Source organism: Perna viridis, chromosome 1 (assembly GCF_037379345.1).
Source record: "Perna viridis isolate PV_CMFRI_1.1 ecotype Kerala chromosome 1, ASM3737934v1, whole genome shotgun sequence".
Classification (NCBI taxonomy): domain Eukaryota; kingdom Metazoa; phylum Mollusca; class Bivalvia; order Mytilida; family Mytilidae; genus Perna; species Perna viridis.
Window position 1 is genome coordinate 35,143,489 of NC_142445.1, and position 20,720 is coordinate 35,164,208.

Here is a 20,720-nt window from a genome sequence, read left to right on the forward strand (position 1 = left end):
TCACTTTTTATCATGCAAGGAAAAAATCTTTATTATTAATTTTCGTGAACTCTTGTGTATTATACTTTAGTTTCAATTTGTCCTTACCTTTTACATAAATAGATGGAAACAATTTTCTGCAGAACATTATTGTTGAGAAGATGTTTTATGTTGCAAAATCCTAGATTGTATAGAAAGTGGAACTACGTACACACCGGTAGAGAGAATTACATGAATAAAAAGTATAGATAATCATAAATGTGATAGAAAGTTAACTCAGTCCTAGTCTTGACTAGGGTCAGGAGTTACTGCTTTACTCGTCTTATTACAGTATCTTTATTTCTGTATAAACTACAAGATCATGCATTTTAGTCCAAATTAAGTAGAAGTCTTTAAAAAAAATCAAATAGGAGGTTATTCAAACATGTCAAAAACACAACTTTTATGTACTTTTCTTCTTTAATCGGAAACGGTTACCGCCCACATAACCAGTCTTAGTTTGTCATTCGGTTGTTATAAATACTCTCGCAACAAAGAAAATGTATAGATTGTATATTAAATTGGCACTTTGCAAGAATTATCGTTCCTGATTTTGTTTGATATGGTTGACTCAAAAATACAGATCTGAATACAGAAAGAATTATCGTTAAGTAAAAATATAGCATTTGTAGACCAATAAAGCATTGTCTGTTCGGTGGGTTACCACCTTTACCATATTCAGTGCCTGAAGTTTATAAGGATTGATACTTTTAAATTCTTCTGTAAGTGGAGTAAATTTTGTCAATCGCATTCATATTTTGACATATTAAATTGTAATGCAATTTGAAAAATGGCTATGTTGCATACAAATATGGATATTTGCCAATATATGGAATATATGAGTATTGCAGACCAATATTCCTAATGTTTCAAGTGGCGTAGTCAGTGGAGTCCAGGTTTTAACCCACCGTTTTGGAAATTTTGTTAATTTTTGTGCATAATTGAATGAAAATGAGAGATCCAACTTTGAAGATGTTGAGTCTTGGCTGATTGTCATATAGGATTTATTAACTTTCACTATTATGCTGCTGAAATTGTGTAGTAATGTTGTCCCGTGGCGGATCCACGGGAGAGTGCAAAGGGGAGGGGGGGGTTGACACCCCTCCAATTTATTGGAAAATTTGTCTTTTTCATGTGTAAAATTGACTTAAAATAGTAAATAATGTTCTAGCACTCCCTTTTCCGAGGAACCCCGGCTGGCACCCCTCCTTTTCAAAGTATCTGGATCAGCCTCTGCTGTCTTTTGTTGCATGCTTTCATTACATTTGAATTTTCTAAAACGCATGTGCTTCTTTTCAATCAAATTGACGTTATTAAATGGTTGTTGATAAGTCATATCATATCTATTATGATTTTTTTCCGCCGACCACTAATAAAAAAAAATCAGTGGATAAGCATCAGAAGAAAATAAAATAATTTCACAAAAAAATCCAATAAAATGATAAAAATTACCCGCTGACTTAGACAAACTTATATCGAAATGGGAATAATTTGAACAAGTCTTTCACATTAAATTATAGTGCTTAAAAGTTCTGAATTGAGTTACTGTCCTTTGTGCTGAACGTTCCCGCTGAAAAAAAAAATAACGTTTTTCTTTTCATTGATCATTCTTGTCAATTTGTTGGTGTGTTAATACTCCAAAAAAGTCTAATTTTCTCATGGGCGTGCCTTTTTTTAGAATTCGTTCTGTTTTTTTATCCTTATTTTTAAGACCTAGTGCTTTCGTTTTCTAAAAATAGATATTTTAATGGGTTTCTTTAACACTTTTTTGAAACCAAATTCTGGTTTCGCTTGTGCAGTTAAACAAACATGTCGCAAAAAAGAAAAGATTCTGACGCTGATGTAGACGTAATGGAAGTAGACGTTTCATCTTCCTCTAATACAGTTGATTCTACTGCTATAAGAAAAATTGGGGACGAGATTATATACACAAGATCGGTCAAACGGAAGACAAACGGGGCGAATTCTGATAGTGAAGATTATGACGAAGTCGAAGGTCATCTTTTAGCGGGTGAAGAGGAAGACGGCAACGCAGAAGAGAATGAGGAAGAGCTGAATCTGGATCTGTTAAGGCTGTCCGATGATGACGACGATGACGACGATGAAAAAGGTAAATCTACTCAATAAAAATTTTTAAGTAACACTTCAGATAAGAATCATGCAAAATGCAAACCTACATATTTTCATTTTTGACATTTTGTTTTAAAATGTTATAGTAAGCAGAGATTGACATGTGACTTTTCATATATGACCCTTGTTCTTAGGAGAATTCAAAATTAAGGGAGTTAATTCAGTAATGACACTAAAATTAGTATGAATTTTGACCCTCCTCTTTTTTATTTGGATATTGATATGTCGGAACATCCAAATAAAAAAGAGGAGGGTTTCAGGGTCAGAGGAAATTTGGACTAATTAAAATAGAATCAATTAGATTTTCAATGTGAATTATCTACTAAAGGTAGACAGATTGGAATGAATAATTGTACATTTCATCATATAGACCTATATAGCAACTTTAAATAATAACAAAGATAAAAATGTGTAGCCTTTTTGGTCGTGTATCACATTACAGATTTTGCATGATTCTTACAAAGACAAAGACAAAGAGTTCACCTTGCAGCATATCCTTTGGATATCTACATTGAAAATTGTGTTGATTATATATATCAAGTGCAAAAAATGGCCACAGTTGCTATTTTTAGACCAATGGGGTAAACCATTTTCTACATATATCCCAAAAACTACAGGAGATCCTTGGAAAAAATGTGACCTTCCTTTTTCAGCTTGGAGAGCTCTTCAAAGGTCTCCATTACATCAAAGTTGTAGGACAACTCCTTTTTAAAGTTATTGCCATTAAAAGACAGTAAATTATGTTTTTCACAGTTTTTTAGCTGATATCTTGGAAGCTGTATATATAGAAAAAAACGCTTTCTATTGATGAAATATTCCTTATGATAAGGTCCCCGTGCAGGTCCGGGTGTTAAAAGAATAGGCCTGCAGCAGCGCTAAGCTTGTCATAAAAGGCGACTAAATAGTGCTCAGGAACCTTTCCAGGGGCTAGGCGCTCTGCCCACAGAGCAACTGGGATATTTGCCCCAGATGGTGGAATGGGGTACCCCTGGCATGTTACATGCTGGGGTTGTCAGGCTATAATACGGAAAACCTGACCGCAAACCATAGTGGTGCACTGTGTTGGGAAAAATTCTACGTTCCTCACACGTTAAAGAACCCTGCTGTGGTATTCAATAGGAGTAGAAACCTTTGCGCTCCGCCACAGGAGGCTAAATTGCCCGACCCTACCCATCCCTCCCTTTTATCTTGTGGCAATCAAAATTTGTTGACCCTATTATCCTTGTGTCCCTTCCCTTTTTTTATTTCATCATCATCATCATTTCATGTTCATGTTATCATCCATTTCATGTTCATCGCCTGAATATAGCTGAAATATTGCTGCTCAGGCATTAAATCCCAACAATCAATCAATCAATCCTTATGATAAGGCATATAAAGGTCCTTGTTGGGTTGAAGTTGTAGGTCCTCCTTATTTGAGTTATTGTCCTTGAAAAGTAAAACATAAGATTTTTTAAGAAGTTTGTTGCCAACATTTTGAAAACCATAATAGACCGAAAATACTTTCAAATAGTATATGAACATTACAGTATGGCCTACAAAAGTTGATATTGAAGTTGGAATAAGATTCCATGTAGGAGTTACTGATCTTGAAAGGTGAAAAATGATGTGTTTGCAGTTTTTAGCCAATATCTTAAAATAGAACAAAAGTTTTTAGGGGTCAAAGATATAGGATGACTCCTTGTTATAGTTATTGCCCTTGATAGGCAAAAAATGATGTTTTTGCAGCTTTTTAGCCTATATCTTGAAAACATTAAAAGATAGAAAAAAACTTTCTATTGGTGAAATGATCCTTATGATAAGGCAAACATAAGTCTTCATTTGGTTGAAAATATAAGGCAACTCCTTGTTGGAGTTACTGTCCTTTAAAGGCAAAAAATAACCTTTTTTACAGTTGGTAATGGTAGCTATTTTCATGAAAACCATGATTAATAGGAAAAAACCGTCAGTTTATGATAAGGCTTACAAAATTCTACATTGGCTTGAAGTTGTAGGATGACTACTTGTTAGGCCATACAAAATGTCTGTTTAAGGTTACCATACCTACTCTATTTTTTTGCCTTCCCTAGCATTTTTTTTAATGAAATGCTGCTGAACTATAAATTTGTAGTTGAACGCTTTAAAAGTCAAGGAATCCTCCCAAAAATATGTATACATAAAATAATTTTGAAAAATAAAATGATTTTACCTACCCTACCTATACTAAATTTTCATCTAATGTAACCTTAAACAAACATATTTTTTCTTGGCCTGACAGTTATTTCTCTTGAAAAGCTATAATTGACACTGAACATATTTTAACCAAGATTTTGAAAACTATAATAGGAACTTTCAATTGATGAAATGATCCTTACGATAAGGCCTACAAAAGTCTCCATATTTGCAGTTGTGACAACTTCTTGTTAGAGTTGTTGCCCTTTGAATGTAAAAAATGAATAAGGTGAGTATCATGGGCTCTTGGGAGCCTCTGGTTCAATTTTTTTTGTTGGGGGGGGGTAGGGGGGATGATAACAGATAAGAGCTTAAATAGTGCAAAATTATTCAAATTGTGCCTTTGTTTCATGTCCATTCCTTTGGCTTAAGTAGGATTGGTCCCCTACCATCCATCTAAGGTAATTACAAAAATCCATATTTGATATAGTAATGGGAACTCTAAATACAATTAGATCAAAATAAGTCATTTATCTGATAATCATTCCTTGAATGTTTCATAAAATCCATCTAGTGGCTTTGGAGATATTGTGGATATATAATGGTCAGCTGTTTCCACCATCTGAAACCACAAAATATCCATGTCGAACAAATATCAAAATAACTGTGCACAATTGAATACCTGATAATCATTTCCTGACAGGTTGATAAAATTAATCTGGGTTATTTAGTAGAAGTCCAGGAAAAAAGGAGGGGAAGACATCCTGAACTCTAAACACTGCTCTATGAGGTTACCAAACTAATAATTGTGCCCTTGGAGGCCTTTTACCAGTGATTTGCATTAGGTGGGACCATGTGCCATTTATCACATGTGAATTGGAAATTCCCCATTGAAATCAGAAATATTTACCATTACTAAAGATGTTGAAGAATGGCCTATGAAATTTTGAAAATTATCATAAATGGTCCATTCTCAAAATTTTAATTCCAATTTCTGTTTTACTGGCAAAATAATAATCCTTTCTAACTTAGACCCAGCAGATTCTACAATTAACAATTAGAATGATATTGTAACAACACAGCCACACTGTCCTTTATTCACAAATGCATCAGTGTTTCTATTTAGATAAAATACAGGGACTCAATTTGCGACCTTATCAGGAAGAGTTGGCAGAACTTGCCATTAAAGGAAGGAACACTATTGTCTGCTCAGAGACTGGAACAGGCAAAACACGTGTGGCATTTGCCATCATTGATGATCATCTGAAAAAAGAACATAAAGGTAGGGCCTTTGTCATCCATGATACCAATAATTGTATTTATAGGTATTTTTTATTCGGATGCCAATACTAAAAAACTATATGAAAAATATGAAAAACTAAAATGTCTTTTGATATAGAATAGAATGGAATAGAAAAGAATAAAAAGCATGATTATTAAAAAATTTTTTTTTTATTTCAAAATTGAGCAACTGGACTTTGTTCTAATGATATTTCTAAAATGTAGTTTAGAAACATGCATACAAAAAATGTCAGTTCCTTAAATATTTGTAATCTACATTTGTACTCTTTTTTGACAGGATAGAATAATACAATTAAGCAAATATGAGCTGTTTCTTTTAATTTCTTTTATTCATTCATAACTTGAGATCAATGAATGACTGGCACATATCTCTATTTCATCTATCAACTGTTTGGTTTTTTTTTTTGCTGCTTTTCATTTTGTTGTTACAAATGGTTTACAGGTACATGCAAAGTTGTTATTATGGCTCCCACAGTTCCTCTTGTGAATCAGCATTATCTTGCCATGAGAAAACTTCTGCCTCATCTGGAGGTAATTTATAATTGATAAGACAACATAAAACCTTTACTTCCTATATTTTAAGCCCTCTTTTCAGGGATAAATTCTTTCATTTATCAGCAGCACTAAATGTTTTACTTGTAAGGCCTTTTTCAGAATGATTTTACACTGATGTTATGAGTAATAGCAAAAAGATAACTAAAGTTCTTGTGGACAGCTTCATTACTTTTATGTCTCATATATTTTATTTTGGTTAATAGTTTGTTGCTATTAATGCTAAATCTCTTTTCATTTTTTATACTTTTCTGAATTTCAATTTTGCCAATTTTTATGTTTAAGAAGTCAACTTTAGCAAAATTTGTATTAAGCTAATAGGAAAGTAGCCACCTACTTGTGGCTGTATGTATGGCTATTTTAAAGAGTGAAAGGCCTTTTTATTCATAAAAATGGTTTGGATATCCTATAATTGCACAATAACTTGAAAACTCTTCAAGCAATTATCATAAAACTTTGCAGAATTCTTCTTCTTTTTATAAATGTAACCTGCTTTTTGATTTTTATTAATTTTTGTCAAATTTTAAACCACAATCAAAGGTCAGAGTTGTATCAAGCTTGAATTTTGTGTCCATATTTACAACTTCTGTCTGCTGTTGTATATAGCTGCACTCTGCATAGCATTTTGTTGTTTTTGTTTTTGTTTTGTGTTTTTATGTTGTTTTTTTTTGGGGGGGGAAATTGATCAATGTTTCATTCTTACTTTTATATTCATTGTCTTATTTGATTAATACATAATATAAATTACATAAAGTTCTAATTTTTCAAATTAAGGCTTTATTTTTTTTTTTTTTCAGGAGAAAACAATTAAAGTCACAGGGGAGAGTGAAAGAAGCGAACAGCTACATATGTTTGTGGACAAGTTTCAGCTGTTCGTTATAACTCCTGCTGTTCTAGAGAACACCATGTGCTCTGAAAAAGATGAAAAAATTTTGTCTAAGTTTACCTTGATGATCTTTGATGAATGTCATCATGCATATAAAAATCACAGCTATAATAAGATAATGATAAAGTACCTCATGGCTAAAAGTGAAGGTTCAGAAAACCTCCCTCAAGTAAGTGTGGTACTAGAATATCTAATACTAGCAGCCGTAATATTTACTTTAAAATAGAAAACTACTTGGAAGGAAATTGGAGTAACTTTAAATTTATCTTATGTATAACGATTTTTTCAAATATTCAGGAAAATATTACTCAGGAAATGTGTCCAATGTTCAATGCTGATGTCTCATTTAAAACAAATGTAATTATGTGGTTGAACCTAATTATTGCACACAGTTTTAAACTCTCATATCATAGTTAAAGTACCAACTTTTATTGTCAAACTAGTGAATTACAAAAGTAAAAAGATGTATAAAACTAATTTGGCATTGAACAGACATACAGACCAGCAATAAACTTGCCCCTAACGTTGTTGAGTTTTACCTCCATAGAGACATTTGTGTATATTAATGAATTCATGCCTTTTACATAAGTGGATTTAGGAAGTTCTGGGCTTTGGACCCCCTTTTGTTGGAATTTTTTATTAAATTTTGTGCAAAATTTTTGATAATATGGTCGAATGAAAGCCTGAACTCCCTCCTGTCTATAAATTTCTGGATCTGCACCTGTTTCAGATAAAATTTTGAATCAGTTATTTTTCTGGTTCTATTTGAAAGGGTAATCAAGGGAACCAAGGTTATAGCGGTAATCAAAAGAATGTAATCCAGGGACAAAGACCAGACATGGAAAACAGACACACACAACAATAAAAGAATATAGAGTAACTAAAATCATACATACAAAGTAACAAAAGCAAATTATTTTGACTTTAGGTAGTTGGTTTGACAGCCACCCTTGGTACTAATAAGGCTAATACTGTCAGTGAAGCAAAAGATCATATAGTGAAGGTTATGGCAAATTTGGATGTTGAAAATCTGTCAACCATTGTCAAGAATAAGAATGATCCTCATTTGAGAAGAGATGGTATAAACACAGGTAAAGTATTGATTGTAATTGCTTGTGAATTTTCAAGTGCAGAAGGAGGTAGGCAAATTAGTTCAAAAAATAATTCTGTTCTTCTGATAGTTAATCTTTCTTAGAATAAGAATCAGTTGGAATTAGGATTACATGTATTTTGATATTGGTTTTTACAGTGTGCGATTTTTTATTATAGTTAATATTTGATCCGTTAAAAAAATATGGCCGTAATTGCTAAAAATATAACATAGGGTTTTCACTTTTTATCTCCTAAATAGTTAGGTTTAGCCAAATTCTGACAAAAAGAGAATATTCAGGATTTTGAGACCTATCAGTGGTTAAAGTTTAATGAAAATCTGATGACCTATCAAAGAGTTGTTCCTTTTTTGGACATTTTTTTTTTTATTGTTGTTGCTATTACTTTTACCATTTCTCTCAGAAATATTGGACAGAATTTTTCCTTGAAAAAATATGGTTGCTTTTACTAAAATATAAAATGTAGCTTATTAGGCCAGGTGAGCAATTCATATTATAGTTTTCTCTCTATCTCACTACATACTTTTGGTTTGTCTTTAATGTTGAGTGGGAGAAGAATCATCTTCAGTGTGCTAGTACATTTTTAACCCTGAAACATGAAGTGGCAAAGTATTTACGTGATACCCTATAACAATTTATGTGTCTGTCTGTTCCCTGATGGTTTCCAGATGATAATTAAAGAATGAAGTAATAATTTTTTTTCCAAACTGCACAGTTGTTATGTCCTATAAAGTACAGGTTTAGTTCAATTTTCAACAAAATCCAAAATGCAGTTTTTGAGTTAAGCCATTTTGAAAATTTTGCCATCTCCTTTTTTTAACCTTTACATGGCAGGATATCAATTAAGGCTCCATTAATGCCCTATTTTAATACTAGTTTTTGCATTCTTATATTTATTTATGATTATTGTAGATGTTATAAAGTTGAAACAAGACAGAAAGTCAGATCCAGGACACAAAGTAATAGAGAAAGCTATGTTAAAAATGGAGATAATAGTAGATAAAGAAAAAGGTAGGTACATGTATATCAAAATTTCACTCTAACTTTAATAAAAATGACTTGTAAAAAGTCTGTTCTCTTCTCCTCTGTCTATGATAAAAATGTCTGAACTCTTTAATTTACTTTATAATTACTATGTAGGTTGACCCCCAAAAAAATAGCAAAAATTGACAGAACTAGAAATACACTACTGCAGTGGTTCAAATTTTCTATCAAGAGTGGAAGGTCCTAGACTTTCTAGTCCTCATTAGTGTCAATTAAAAGGGTTGAAGTTCCAGGGTCTAGGTTAAATGAAATTTCAAAGGTCCTAGGACAGAAATTGAGGGTTCTGGACCTCCGACCACCACTGATTTAAATCCCTGTAAGGGGGACTTCTTACTTCGAACATTTTGAAAGGTCATCATGTCTAATGATGTAATTCTTTTTTTTAATAATTGCATGGTCTTGACTTAATCTTTACTCTGCAGTCGCCAATGTATATTCATATATGTGGGGGTGGACAGGGAATACCTTTCTCAGTTCTCCTATCCTCTCTCTCTCTCCCCACCATCCCCTCTCTGTCTTCCTTTACCTGTCCACCAATCCGTGTTATAATTTTGCTGTAACACTATTTTCTATCCTACCATCCTATTCGAACATCTAGGAGTAGGGTATATACTGTTTAACCAACATCACGTTTCCTCAGAGCATGCATAAAATATACTGGAAATAATATAGTATACTTGTTTTTTTACTTGTAATTGGCCTTTTAGTACTTTTAGAGTTAAATGCATGGATTTGTTATAGACAAACTTGACTCTAAGGACGAGGATGAAAACAATATAATCAAACTTCTTGCTATGAGGAATGAAATTTTGCAAAAAGAGGACAATAGAAACTCAACCAGGTACATACAGTGGTGCTGCAACCTGCAGGATAAGACAGCCCCCATTTCCAAGAGAAAACCAGAAGTGTCAGCAAAGATAAGGACTGGAGGGGAATATTTGAAGGTAAAGTTAAGAAGGAGAAGGTCGTCCAAAACCAGTATAGACTCATAAAGTGACATTAATAGATTTATTTTTTTAATAATACATACAGGCATTTCCAATCTTCTAAGCTAGATAAGTCGTCGGAGAGAAAAAGATTTGTAAACAATAAATTTGAAGTCGTTTAGCTAGTTAGTATTTTTAGGAGAGAATCATATTAAAACTAAGGAATTATAAGTAGATAAAAAAGAAAGCTTCCAACACCTTCTTTCAATCACCTCCTTTCAATTTAGGGTTATTATAGCATGTTGGAAAGTGATACAGACATTTTTGCCATGTTAATAACACTGGAAGTTGCAAGTCGATATCAGACCTGGGCTGATACCTGGTTATTGGCCCATCATCAATGATATCAGCCTGTTGATAGTAATTGTGCACTGACTTGACATTAAACTGATATATAGTTGAGGTTTAGAACCTCTGGAAAATGCGAGGCAGACACCTTTGCATTTTTATTGGTTTGAGCTGAAATTGTAGAAGTTTTTCTTCAATGCACGCTTATTGTCTTTATACTGCAACAAAATTTTAAAAATTTTGAATGATAAATTACCTTTTATGCCAGAAAAAAAAAACGGAATTAATTGAAGCAGGCAATATCCTGGCAGTTTCATTATAATGTAATGTTTGTGACGTCTCACAGAAGTGATATTCAGTCAGTGACTGTATATCACTTGTAAATATACAGTCAGTGCTTTTTGATTGCTCAAAATAAAGGTTGCAGTATAAAAAGAAATTTAACGTTCTAATTTTGAATAATTTATTAATAAATAAAAACGCTACATTAGAATGTGACTTGAAATAATTAGAGTTTTTTTGTAACGATTTTATTATGTTTAAAAAAGTTTATGACATTGCATTGTTCTGTATTATCCTTTACATTAACCCTCAAGCAGAGCTCTCCCACAGTCTTGGTGTTGAAATGCAATGTAATAATCTATATGTACTAGTTTTTGTGGTCCTATGAATGTACCATTATTAAATTCAAATAAATTCTTAGATTTTGCCATCACTTGTTGTCTGTCGTCATCATCGTTAACATTTTTCAAAACTCTTCTTCTCTGACCCTACTTGACCAATTGGAACCAAAATTGATATGAATGTTCTTTGGGGTATCCTGCATAGAACTGAAGTGTCAATTTTTGATCCGTCAAAAAACATGGCCACTGTTACTAAAAAATAGAACATAGGGGTCAGACAGTAGTTTTTCACATATATTTCCAAAACTGTTAGGTTGAGCCAAATTCTGATTAGTTAAGTGTCCAGCATGATGAGATCTATCTGTGGTTCAATTTTCATTTTAATCTGTTGAGCCATGTTAGAGTTATTGTCCTTTTTCAACGTTTTTTGCTATTTTTAGTGTAATTTCTTTCCAAAATCTTCTCCTCTGACACTACTTGACCAATTGGAACCAAACTTGGTTTGAATGTTCCTTGCGGTTTCCTGCATAGAACTGATATAGGGGTTTTCGATTTGTTGAAAAACATGGCTGCCATTTCTAAAAATAGAACATTGGGGTCAGAGAGTAGTTTTTTCGCATATTATATCTCCAAAACTGCTAGGTTTAGCCATTTCTTTCAATTGCTGAAATGATCCTTATTATAAGGCCTACAAAAGTCTTGAGGGATCTAAGTTGTCAGATGACTCCTTGTAAGAGTTATTGCCCTTGAAAGGTGAAAAATGATGTTTTTTTGTTTGTTTTTTTTTTACAGTTTTCAGCCAATATCTTGAAAACTATTATAGATATAAAGAAACCTTCAACTGCTGAAATGATCCTCATGATAAGTTCTACCAAAGTCTTCTTTTGTCAAAATTGTTGGACAACTCCTTGTTTAATTTATTGCCCTTGAAAGTCAAAATTTAATACGATGAGCGATTCAGGCTCCTGGGAGCCTTTTGTTTGTTTATTTTTGCAGATATTGACTGAGTTACTTGATGTCAATGAGTGTTTATCAGAGGAACATACATTGAAGGCCTTACAGAAGCAGATTGAGGAAAGACAGATGGAGAAAGCCAGAAATGACTTGATAGAAAAATCTTATGCAAAACATATGTTTGGTGAGAATTTACATTTCATTTACATGTTCCTGTTGACATACTCAGCTTGTATTTTCCTGGTAAACTACCGGTAAAATGTTACTTTATGAAAAGGCTATGGTGTCATATAACAGGATGTACCTTTCACAAAAACAACAAAAAATTTGATATGTTTTTAGAAATTAAAAAAGGGCATTATAAATAAAACTTGCAGGATTTTTTTTTTTTGGGGGGGGATGGATAACAGCTATAAAATGTCCTGAAATATCTTGATACAAATGAAGTTTTTTATAACTATTTATTTGCAGCCCTTCAAAATGATCTAAGTAAAAAGCAGGGTCAGAAGTTATGCAGTAAGGAAAGAAATGTAGAAGTTCTGATAGAAACTTTGAGGGATAATGTTAAAATGGGAAATGAAGAGACAAGATTTATAATATTTGTCAAGACTATAGAAGTTGCCAGCCAGCTTAGTGAACTACTGAGGTCAAAGAAATCTTACAAGTGTGAAATGTTCACAGGAACAAGGAGTAAGTTTTAGATTTAAATAACAAGTCATATTCAGTGTTTTAATGGGTGTATCTAGGAAAGTAGAGGATACTTAACCTATCCTTACACCTGATCCATGCTCTCAGCTTTAGTGAAACCTAGGTTGCTCATATACTTTTGTTTCTTTATATGTGTTATTTTGGTTTTATTATGTTCATCATTGCGTGTGTCTATTTGTCTATTTTCCCTGTCTAGTTTTTACCCTTGAAATATATTCTTTTGATTTCCAATCAAATCTTTGTTCCCTTGATTACAGTTTAAGACTCTCCAATTCAGATTGCCCTTCAATACAAGTAATCGTTTTTAACAGCTTTGTTTGCAATCGTTCTTAGTACATCATACCATACTTTTAAAAAATGATGCAAAACTCCACCTGAGTGATGTTATTTTTCAACAAAACATTCTACTTTTTAGCACACCTCGCTGAAAGGGCCATGTGAGCTATTGCCATCACTTTGCATCTGTCGTTGTCTGTTGTCATCAATTTTTCAAAACTTTTCTCCTCGGACACTACTTTACCAAAAGAACCAAACTTGGTATGAATGTTCCTTAGGGTATTCTGCATAGAATTCATGTGGGGATTTTTGATCTGTTGAAAAACATGGCCACTGTTACTAAAAATAGAACATAGGGGGGTAATACAGAAGTTTTTCACATGTATCTCCAAAACTGTTAGGTTAACTAAATTCTGACACAGGGTTAAATGTTCAGCATGTTTTAGCCATGTTTGGGTTATTGGTCTTTTTTGACATCTTTTTGCTATATGAATGGAATTTACTTTAAATAATTTCTCCTCAGAAGCTACTGGACAGAATTTAATGAAAATTGATATGATTGTTCCTTAGGTATGAGCGTTAGGAATTTAATCTAAGAAAAAACATGACTAATTTTACTAATATAGAATGTTGCTTATGAAGCCAAGTGAGCGATTCGGGCTCTTTAGAGCCTCTTGTTTAATTATAGTAAATGCAACTGTAACAGGAGAGCATGATTCACCATTGCACAACAGAACATTGTATGTTTTTGTATTTGTTAAAAATTGTTCCAAGGAATGTATTCTAACTGTCAAAAGCTGAATGTGAATTTTTGTTGGCTAAAATAGCTCTTAAAGTTGTGACACTACTCCATATGTTAGGGTATGGGAGGAGCTGATGTTTTACAACTATGATGACGACACAGACAAATGCAAGGTGAAGACTTAAAAAGTTTATATGGCCTGTTGAGGAAAAAAACAAACTCCATTAAATTACACTTGCAAAAAACAATCTGACTGCTTCAGACATGTGTTGCGTCAATGATGTATTTTTGCTGTGATCCATTAATTCAAGATTAGCAGTCTCTACCTGTACCCTTGGTGCTATTAGCTGGTTATCCTGAAGCTTTGCCCAAATTTTCACTCCATGGCCAATTGGCAGCAAGAGAGTAACCTTAATTTTTATGTTATCAAGAACTCTGCTTATGTGCAAGCTATAGGGGGCCTTCTTGGTCTGCTTTGAGGGTGTTAACGTTTTTTTCGTTGTTGAAGACCCTCATAGAAGGGGAAGCTTTATTTTGACAAACGTTCTATGCCTTACCATGTCTGGACAGTATTGCACCCCAGAAAAATGGTGGATGTTGTTTAATTAAGCAAAATAATGAACTTACAATTCTAATGTAACACATGTACACATCATCCAGGCAGCACATTGATTGAGCATGCACGAAAGCGTATTATAACACACGGACCAATGATGGTCTTCGAATTCGGATGTTTCTAAAAATTCGTGTTTTCCATAGAAAAATAATTGTTTCAAAGACAATTTTAGGAAGTACACAACAACATTTCTACCTCATATCACAAATATATTCAACCTTGTATGGTTTCTGAGGAGTTGCGGCTCAAAGAAATCGGTTTCTTCCTTCAATACTATAGATAGTTTACTACAAAAAATGTATGAATATTGTTCACATGCATGAGTAATTTGCCTCCATGCTGTCAGATAGAAGAATAGGTATTAATGTGGATTTTCAGTCAAGTCAATTTTGTAAAAAATTTCTACAATCATTGAACCATTATGAAAGCCTTATTTTCCATGCTTCACAATGGTGTGCAACATAAAGATGTCATTTGTCCTCGGAATTCACCTTGAAACTTTGAAAATTACTTTTTTAAAATGTTATGTAATAGGAATGTTAGAAGTGAAACTTAGAAGTAACAGTCCTTTTTATTCTTGAAACTATATATGGTGACATTAAAAAACTTTCATTATTAAGAGAAATGCAATATTTTACATTTTTTTTTATCAAAACCTGTTAACTCTCCTACATTTAGGTGATGGGGAAAGACTCCCACAAAATCAATGAAGAATTTAGAATTTCCCATAAGAATGAATGTAGGAGGTTCTTGGTTAAAGTTACTATATTTTCTGTGGGAAATACAAAAGAAGCAAACATTTACATCAAAAATTTGTTTTTATATAAAAATCTCCCACATGAGACAGTATCAATAAGGAAAATCTCAATCATAAACTGTTCTAAAGGTTAACAGGTATGGTTGTATTGTTCTCCACCACAAGGTGACAAAGAATCTTGTCACTATGTGTCAATGAGTTTGTTACACAGGTGACTCTAATGCCTCTGAAATTGCTCATCAAGATTTTGCTGACATTTTGACCAATGGTTTGACACCTCTTGATTAACTCCTGCCTTACTTTTTTTTGTCATCAGATAAAGCATAATTATGATTGAGTATCTATTGTTATTTCAGCCATTTTGACAGAGTTATCTCCCCTTTCCAATAATAATGTCCATAGAAAATTTGAAATGCTTATTTGTAGGTTTCTGCACATTAGATTTAGGTATGGTGTATTCAGGTATATGTCAAAGAGACAACAACCCCATTGGGATGAAAATGTCAGCCCTAGGCCACCCATTGGTCTTCAATGAATGCAAAGGAAGCCCTCATACCAAAGGCCAGGCTGCAGCTGGCCCCAAAACATCATAATACACATTAGACATTTTTCTGTTCTTATTTTGGTAAAAATGCTATAGCATAGAACTTAAATATCTTCTGTAGCAATTTGTTTATATTAAGGGCAAACATTTGTTAGATTGACTGGACTATATGTCTTCAATTGGCAGTCTAATAGTATTTGTGTAAAATGAAATAAATATTTATGTAACTGAATGATTGAAGCATCATTTTGCATATTCCAGTAATAAGTTATGCAACCAATCTTTCAGGCACAAGTCAAACAGACCAGCTGATTATACTGGATAAGTTTAGAAGGGGCGAACTCCAATGTATAGTAGCTACCTCTGTGGCAGAGGAAGGCATTGATGTCCCAGACTGTAGTATGGTTGTCTACTACAACTACATTGGAAATGAAATCTCCTCAAAACAAGCAAAAGGTATATTTTTTTCTGAGCAGGTTTTGTAGATTTGAACATTGTTTGAAATAAGTGCCCTATTGCATATCAATTTTGAAAATGGCAGCGGTAGGTGGGCCTTATAATGACAAGAGAAAGAGTGATCAAGGGAATCAAGATTCTAGCAGAAAAACCTGCTGAGCTGCTCATAAAAAGTCAAGTCCAGGGTAGACAAAAGCGGAAAGGAAAACTATGACATGTTGAACAAAACAATCATTTACATTTTAGAAAACACAGTGATCATTTTATTTTTCGGGTGGAAGTAAAAGTTATCAGTCCACTAAATATCGTAAATGGCAAGATTGTTTTTTATAAGATGTATCCATTATGAATCAAGTTTCAGTTCATGTTGATCATAAAGAATATTGTATCACATTGTTATATATACAATATAGGTACATTGTCAAAAATTATTGAAGATATGTGATGAGGCAACGGAACGGGTAGGAAATGCGAGGCTCTGCCGAGCTATTTCCCCCGTTCCAAGCCGAATACACATATCTTCAAAAATTTTCGACAATGTAACTATATTGTTTTTATCCCATTATATTAATAGTTTTGTGTGAATGTACATATTTAAAATAAAATTTTAAAATGCATATCCCCTGAGGAGCCCCGATCGTTAAACCAGAGGAAAAAAATTGATACACATGGCGCCTGACTCAGTAAACATTGAAATTTAATCCGCACCATATAATCTGTCAAAGCTGTTTGAAGAAAATGAGCAATGTATCAAAATTTATTTAATTCCAAGAGACAAATGAGTAAAATGAACAATAAATACAAATATTTTAAATGTTGTAAAGTCGATTTTAAGAACATTAAGGTTTTGAATTTCGTGAGGAAGGTGGAAGCTGACTTGTTTTGTCTGGTATATGGCAGTAGATTTCAGGGGTGAAATTTGCACACTAGTTTCTTTGGGATTTGAAATATTTGAGATTTTTGAAGAAGAGGAGGCAGTTGTATGGGCAGATCTATAATGTAGTGTTCCTCTGATTCATTATCTTGGGGTTTAGGCAGTAATAAATCCAAGAGCATTACAGTTTCCTGGTCATTTGTCTCTTCAAGAGTTTTATCATATTGCAATGCTTCAATTTCTTTAAGTGGGGACCAGTTTATGTTAAATTGTGACGGACACTCTGGCTCCGAGTCCGACATGACTGAAATGACAAGGGAAGTTGTCTGCAAACTGATAATGAATCAAATCTGAACGAGATTTGGGATTTGCCATATATATGACGGTGAAAAAAATACAAACAAAATCATTATTTGGTTTACATAAAATCTTTTATTTCATTCAGCTAAAAAAGTGAAAACAAGACAAAACAGCGAAAAAAAGATTAACCGGATACGCAATCGCAATTTGTTTATATCGTATCTATGGTGGCGGCCATGATTAATTTATGCATACCAGAAAAAAAGTAGTTCCGCCGATCATGTGAGTGGGAGGAGCCAGAAAGTCGATAACCTGCTAATTTACGGATACAGCAAAAAAAATAACCGTATACCTTTATTCGTTTAACAAATAACCTCATTGCAGGATAAAATATTATTCATGTTACAAAATATACTAGTATATTGGGTGCATTAGATAAGAACTTGAATATAATTGATTTGTATATTTGTTGGCAGCTGTGTGGCTTTAAGGGGAGGACATAATTTATGAAATTATAAAGACAGAATAGGATGAAAAATAAAAACTCATGGTACAATTACAACAAAAATTCCAGGGTGAAGGATTGTTTCTAGCCCACTAAGCATGGTAGGTAAAAGTGCCCTCAATCTCACTGTCATTGATGGACCTTGTCCCTGCTACAAATTATATGCTTATCAAGAATGATTGCTGATGATTTTGAATGGCTCTATTTTTACACAAGATATAGTCAAGCAACTGAACTGCATTTGATAGCTTACTGTTATTTACATTAAATTTTCAGGGCGTATCAGAACAAAAGCAGGTACTCGAATAATTCTAGCCTATTTCAAAGACATTTTTAGAGAAACTCTTAATAACAAAAGAATAGAATACATGGAACAAGCAGTCAATATGATTAAAAATGAAGACATTAGAGAGAAGATAAAGAAGATTCAAGATGATGTTGTTGTAGATGAAGAACTCAAACAACTAACTGCAACTGAACAGCAAAAAACAGGTGAAGCATCAAAGTTTATGCTTGGTTGCAAATGTGGAGGTTTTGAGATTGAATGCAAAAATATGCGGTGCATCGAGAAGAATCATTATGCTGTACTTGATGTTGAACTCTGGGACTTCATAATAGAAAAACCAATTCAATCAACATCCTTTAATCCATCCAGTGCCGTCATGCAGTCCAAATGGTATCATAGAAGTTGTAAAAAAGAAATGGGAACTGTTTTTAAGTACAAAAATGTTCGGTTGTTGTATCTTGCACAAGCTGCCTTTACATACTTCCGTAAAGGAGATTGCCGTCCAGTAAATGTTGGTAAATGGAAAAATTTGCCTTTTAATGTACCTGATTTGGACCATAAACATGATTTATTGCCATACGCCAAGGCACTCAAGGCAAAAAATATGCTATAGAAAAACTCGTCATCACGAAAATGATGCAGATACTCCAGCTTAATCCTACCATAATCTTTTTAATAGCAATAGATGGTATTTGTTTTTTTCAGAAATTATGGGCCTAGAAGGGGGACCACAAACATGCATTTTCCTGATGTCCAGACAATAACTTGACCATCAGTGAATAAATCTCTTTGCAATTGTTTTAGAATGTATCATACCAAAAGGGAAGACAGGGATTGATTTTGGGGGTTAATACTTGAACCTTGTAGGAATTAGAGACCAAAAAGGAGCATTGAACAAGCATTTTCCTTATGTACACTGGATAACTGGAGTTAAAGTGAATGGAGCTCTTATAAATTTTACTACAAGTTGCCATACCACAAAAGGAAGACTTTTTCAGGTTGTCTTGAGCCGAGTAGGAATACCTGAAAGTGGCCACAAAGGGGCCAGAAACAAATTTGTTTTTCTTCTGATGGCGGATTACTTCAGTTAAAGGGATTGGGTCACTTTTAAATTGTACCACAAGGTGCCATATCTCCACAGAAAGTTTTTGTTTTGACTTGAACCATTCTTTAGGAATCAGGGCCAAAAAGTAACCATGTCAGTTCTGGTCAAATTTTTATCCTGTGTCAAATGTCTGATCATAATCAAAATTCCAAGCTGTGCCAAGTTTGAATGATGTGTCTATATTTGCCTCACCTGTTCAGGTTAGACCTCTGCAGTCGTATCAAACTGCACCCTGCAAAGCATTTTATTTCAAAACCAGAAGTAAGAATAACTACTTTTTGGCATTTACTTCAACTATATCATTTGGAAAAAAATCAATATTCATTGTATTTATATTTATATGAAGGCACAAATCTATGGCAATTTTTTTTTCAATTTTGATACAGTGAGGATTTCATTTTAAGTAGGGTAAGGTTTTTTTCTCTGTGAGGAAGGTTATTAATGTATGCTTCAAGCAGTTAATTGCTAGCTGGTTTACATTGGGAAAGACTAGCTAGAAGTCTATGTGAACATTGATGAAGGTTGATGAGTCTGTAGTGTGACTGCTTGCTGAACCAATCCCCTAACCAATTATTCGGTTAAAGCATTACACAAATCGGTGTAGAGTTTTGTAATAAGAAAAGGGGTTCATATATTCTTCTGAGAAAATTAATGTTATCTCCCCTTTGCACATACTTCGTTTAGAATAGTTAGTTTGTTATGGCTTTTGTATACTTGTATTGTTGTGTAAAAGTTCTGTCTGCTTATATTTTGATTTTAAATATTATTTTGTTAATGTTTTGCTGATCATGCTGATCATGTAATAATGTGTCATGTATATTTGTATCAGAATTATGTTTTGTTATATGTTACAAAATGTGAATTGTGAAATTTGAAATGTAATCCTACTACATTTTATTGAAAACAAATGATCTTTTGCATTTGCAGACACAGGAGTTCATCTGTTGGAATTCAGCCTTATACTAGAAATGTGTTCTCTGCCGAATTAAAGACTTTCCATATCAAGCAACTAAGAGTTATCTCTCTTTGCCTGGCTTTATTATTCACTGTTAAGGTATCAGTCTTGTATTACATATTCCTGAGTGGGTGTACATCAAAACATGAAGGCTAAAAAATATAGTGCACTTTCTTCTTACCTTTTCTTGTTTTTGTTTCTTGGCAAATGACTATCATTTTTCATTAAAAGCACAGGGTAAATATCAAGCTATGACATAACAGTCTTGTTTTTGATGAAAAACAGTATTTTTATGAAAAATAATGCTTCAGAAAAGGGGTCTATTTTATGAACTCAAAATAAAAGTGAATATAGAAAAAGTCTATTTTTAGTTCGACCTGACCTGGTGTACCAAAGATGCACCTTAAAATTGTATTTGACATTTTCTTAATAAAAAAAACATGGTCAAAAGTTAGATTGAAACTTCTTGTCCTTTTTTTTTAAATCATGAAAATTTAAGGTATACTATAGAAGCCTATAGGGCAAAGAATACAAGACTGAGACCTTAAAGCCA

The 20,720-nt window shown here is 33.2% G+C and overlaps 1 protein-coding gene across 1 annotated transcript; it reads left to right on the forward strand.

Moving 5' to 3' along the window:
- The first annotated feature begins 1,745 nt into the window (after nucleotides 1-1,745).
- Nucleotides 1,746-20,221, forward strand: LOC148628516 (interferon-induced helicase C domain-containing protein 1-like). Its single transcript, XM_088588857.1, has 11 exons — nucleotides 1,746-2,128; nucleotides 5,426-5,581; nucleotides 6,044-6,132; nucleotides 6,951-7,208; nucleotides 7,968-8,130; nucleotides 9,061-9,159; nucleotides 9,934-10,136; nucleotides 12,086-12,227; nucleotides 12,515-12,733; nucleotides 15,975-16,142; nucleotides 18,098-20,221. Exons 1-11 carry the CDS (start codon nucleotides 1,828-1,830, stop codon nucleotides 18,718-18,720), a joined length of 2,421 nt encoding a protein of 806 aa, XP_088444983.1. The 5' UTR covers nucleotides 1,746-1,827; the 3' UTR covers nucleotides 18,721-20,221.
- The last annotated feature ends 499 nt before the right edge of the window (nucleotides 20,222-20,720 follow it).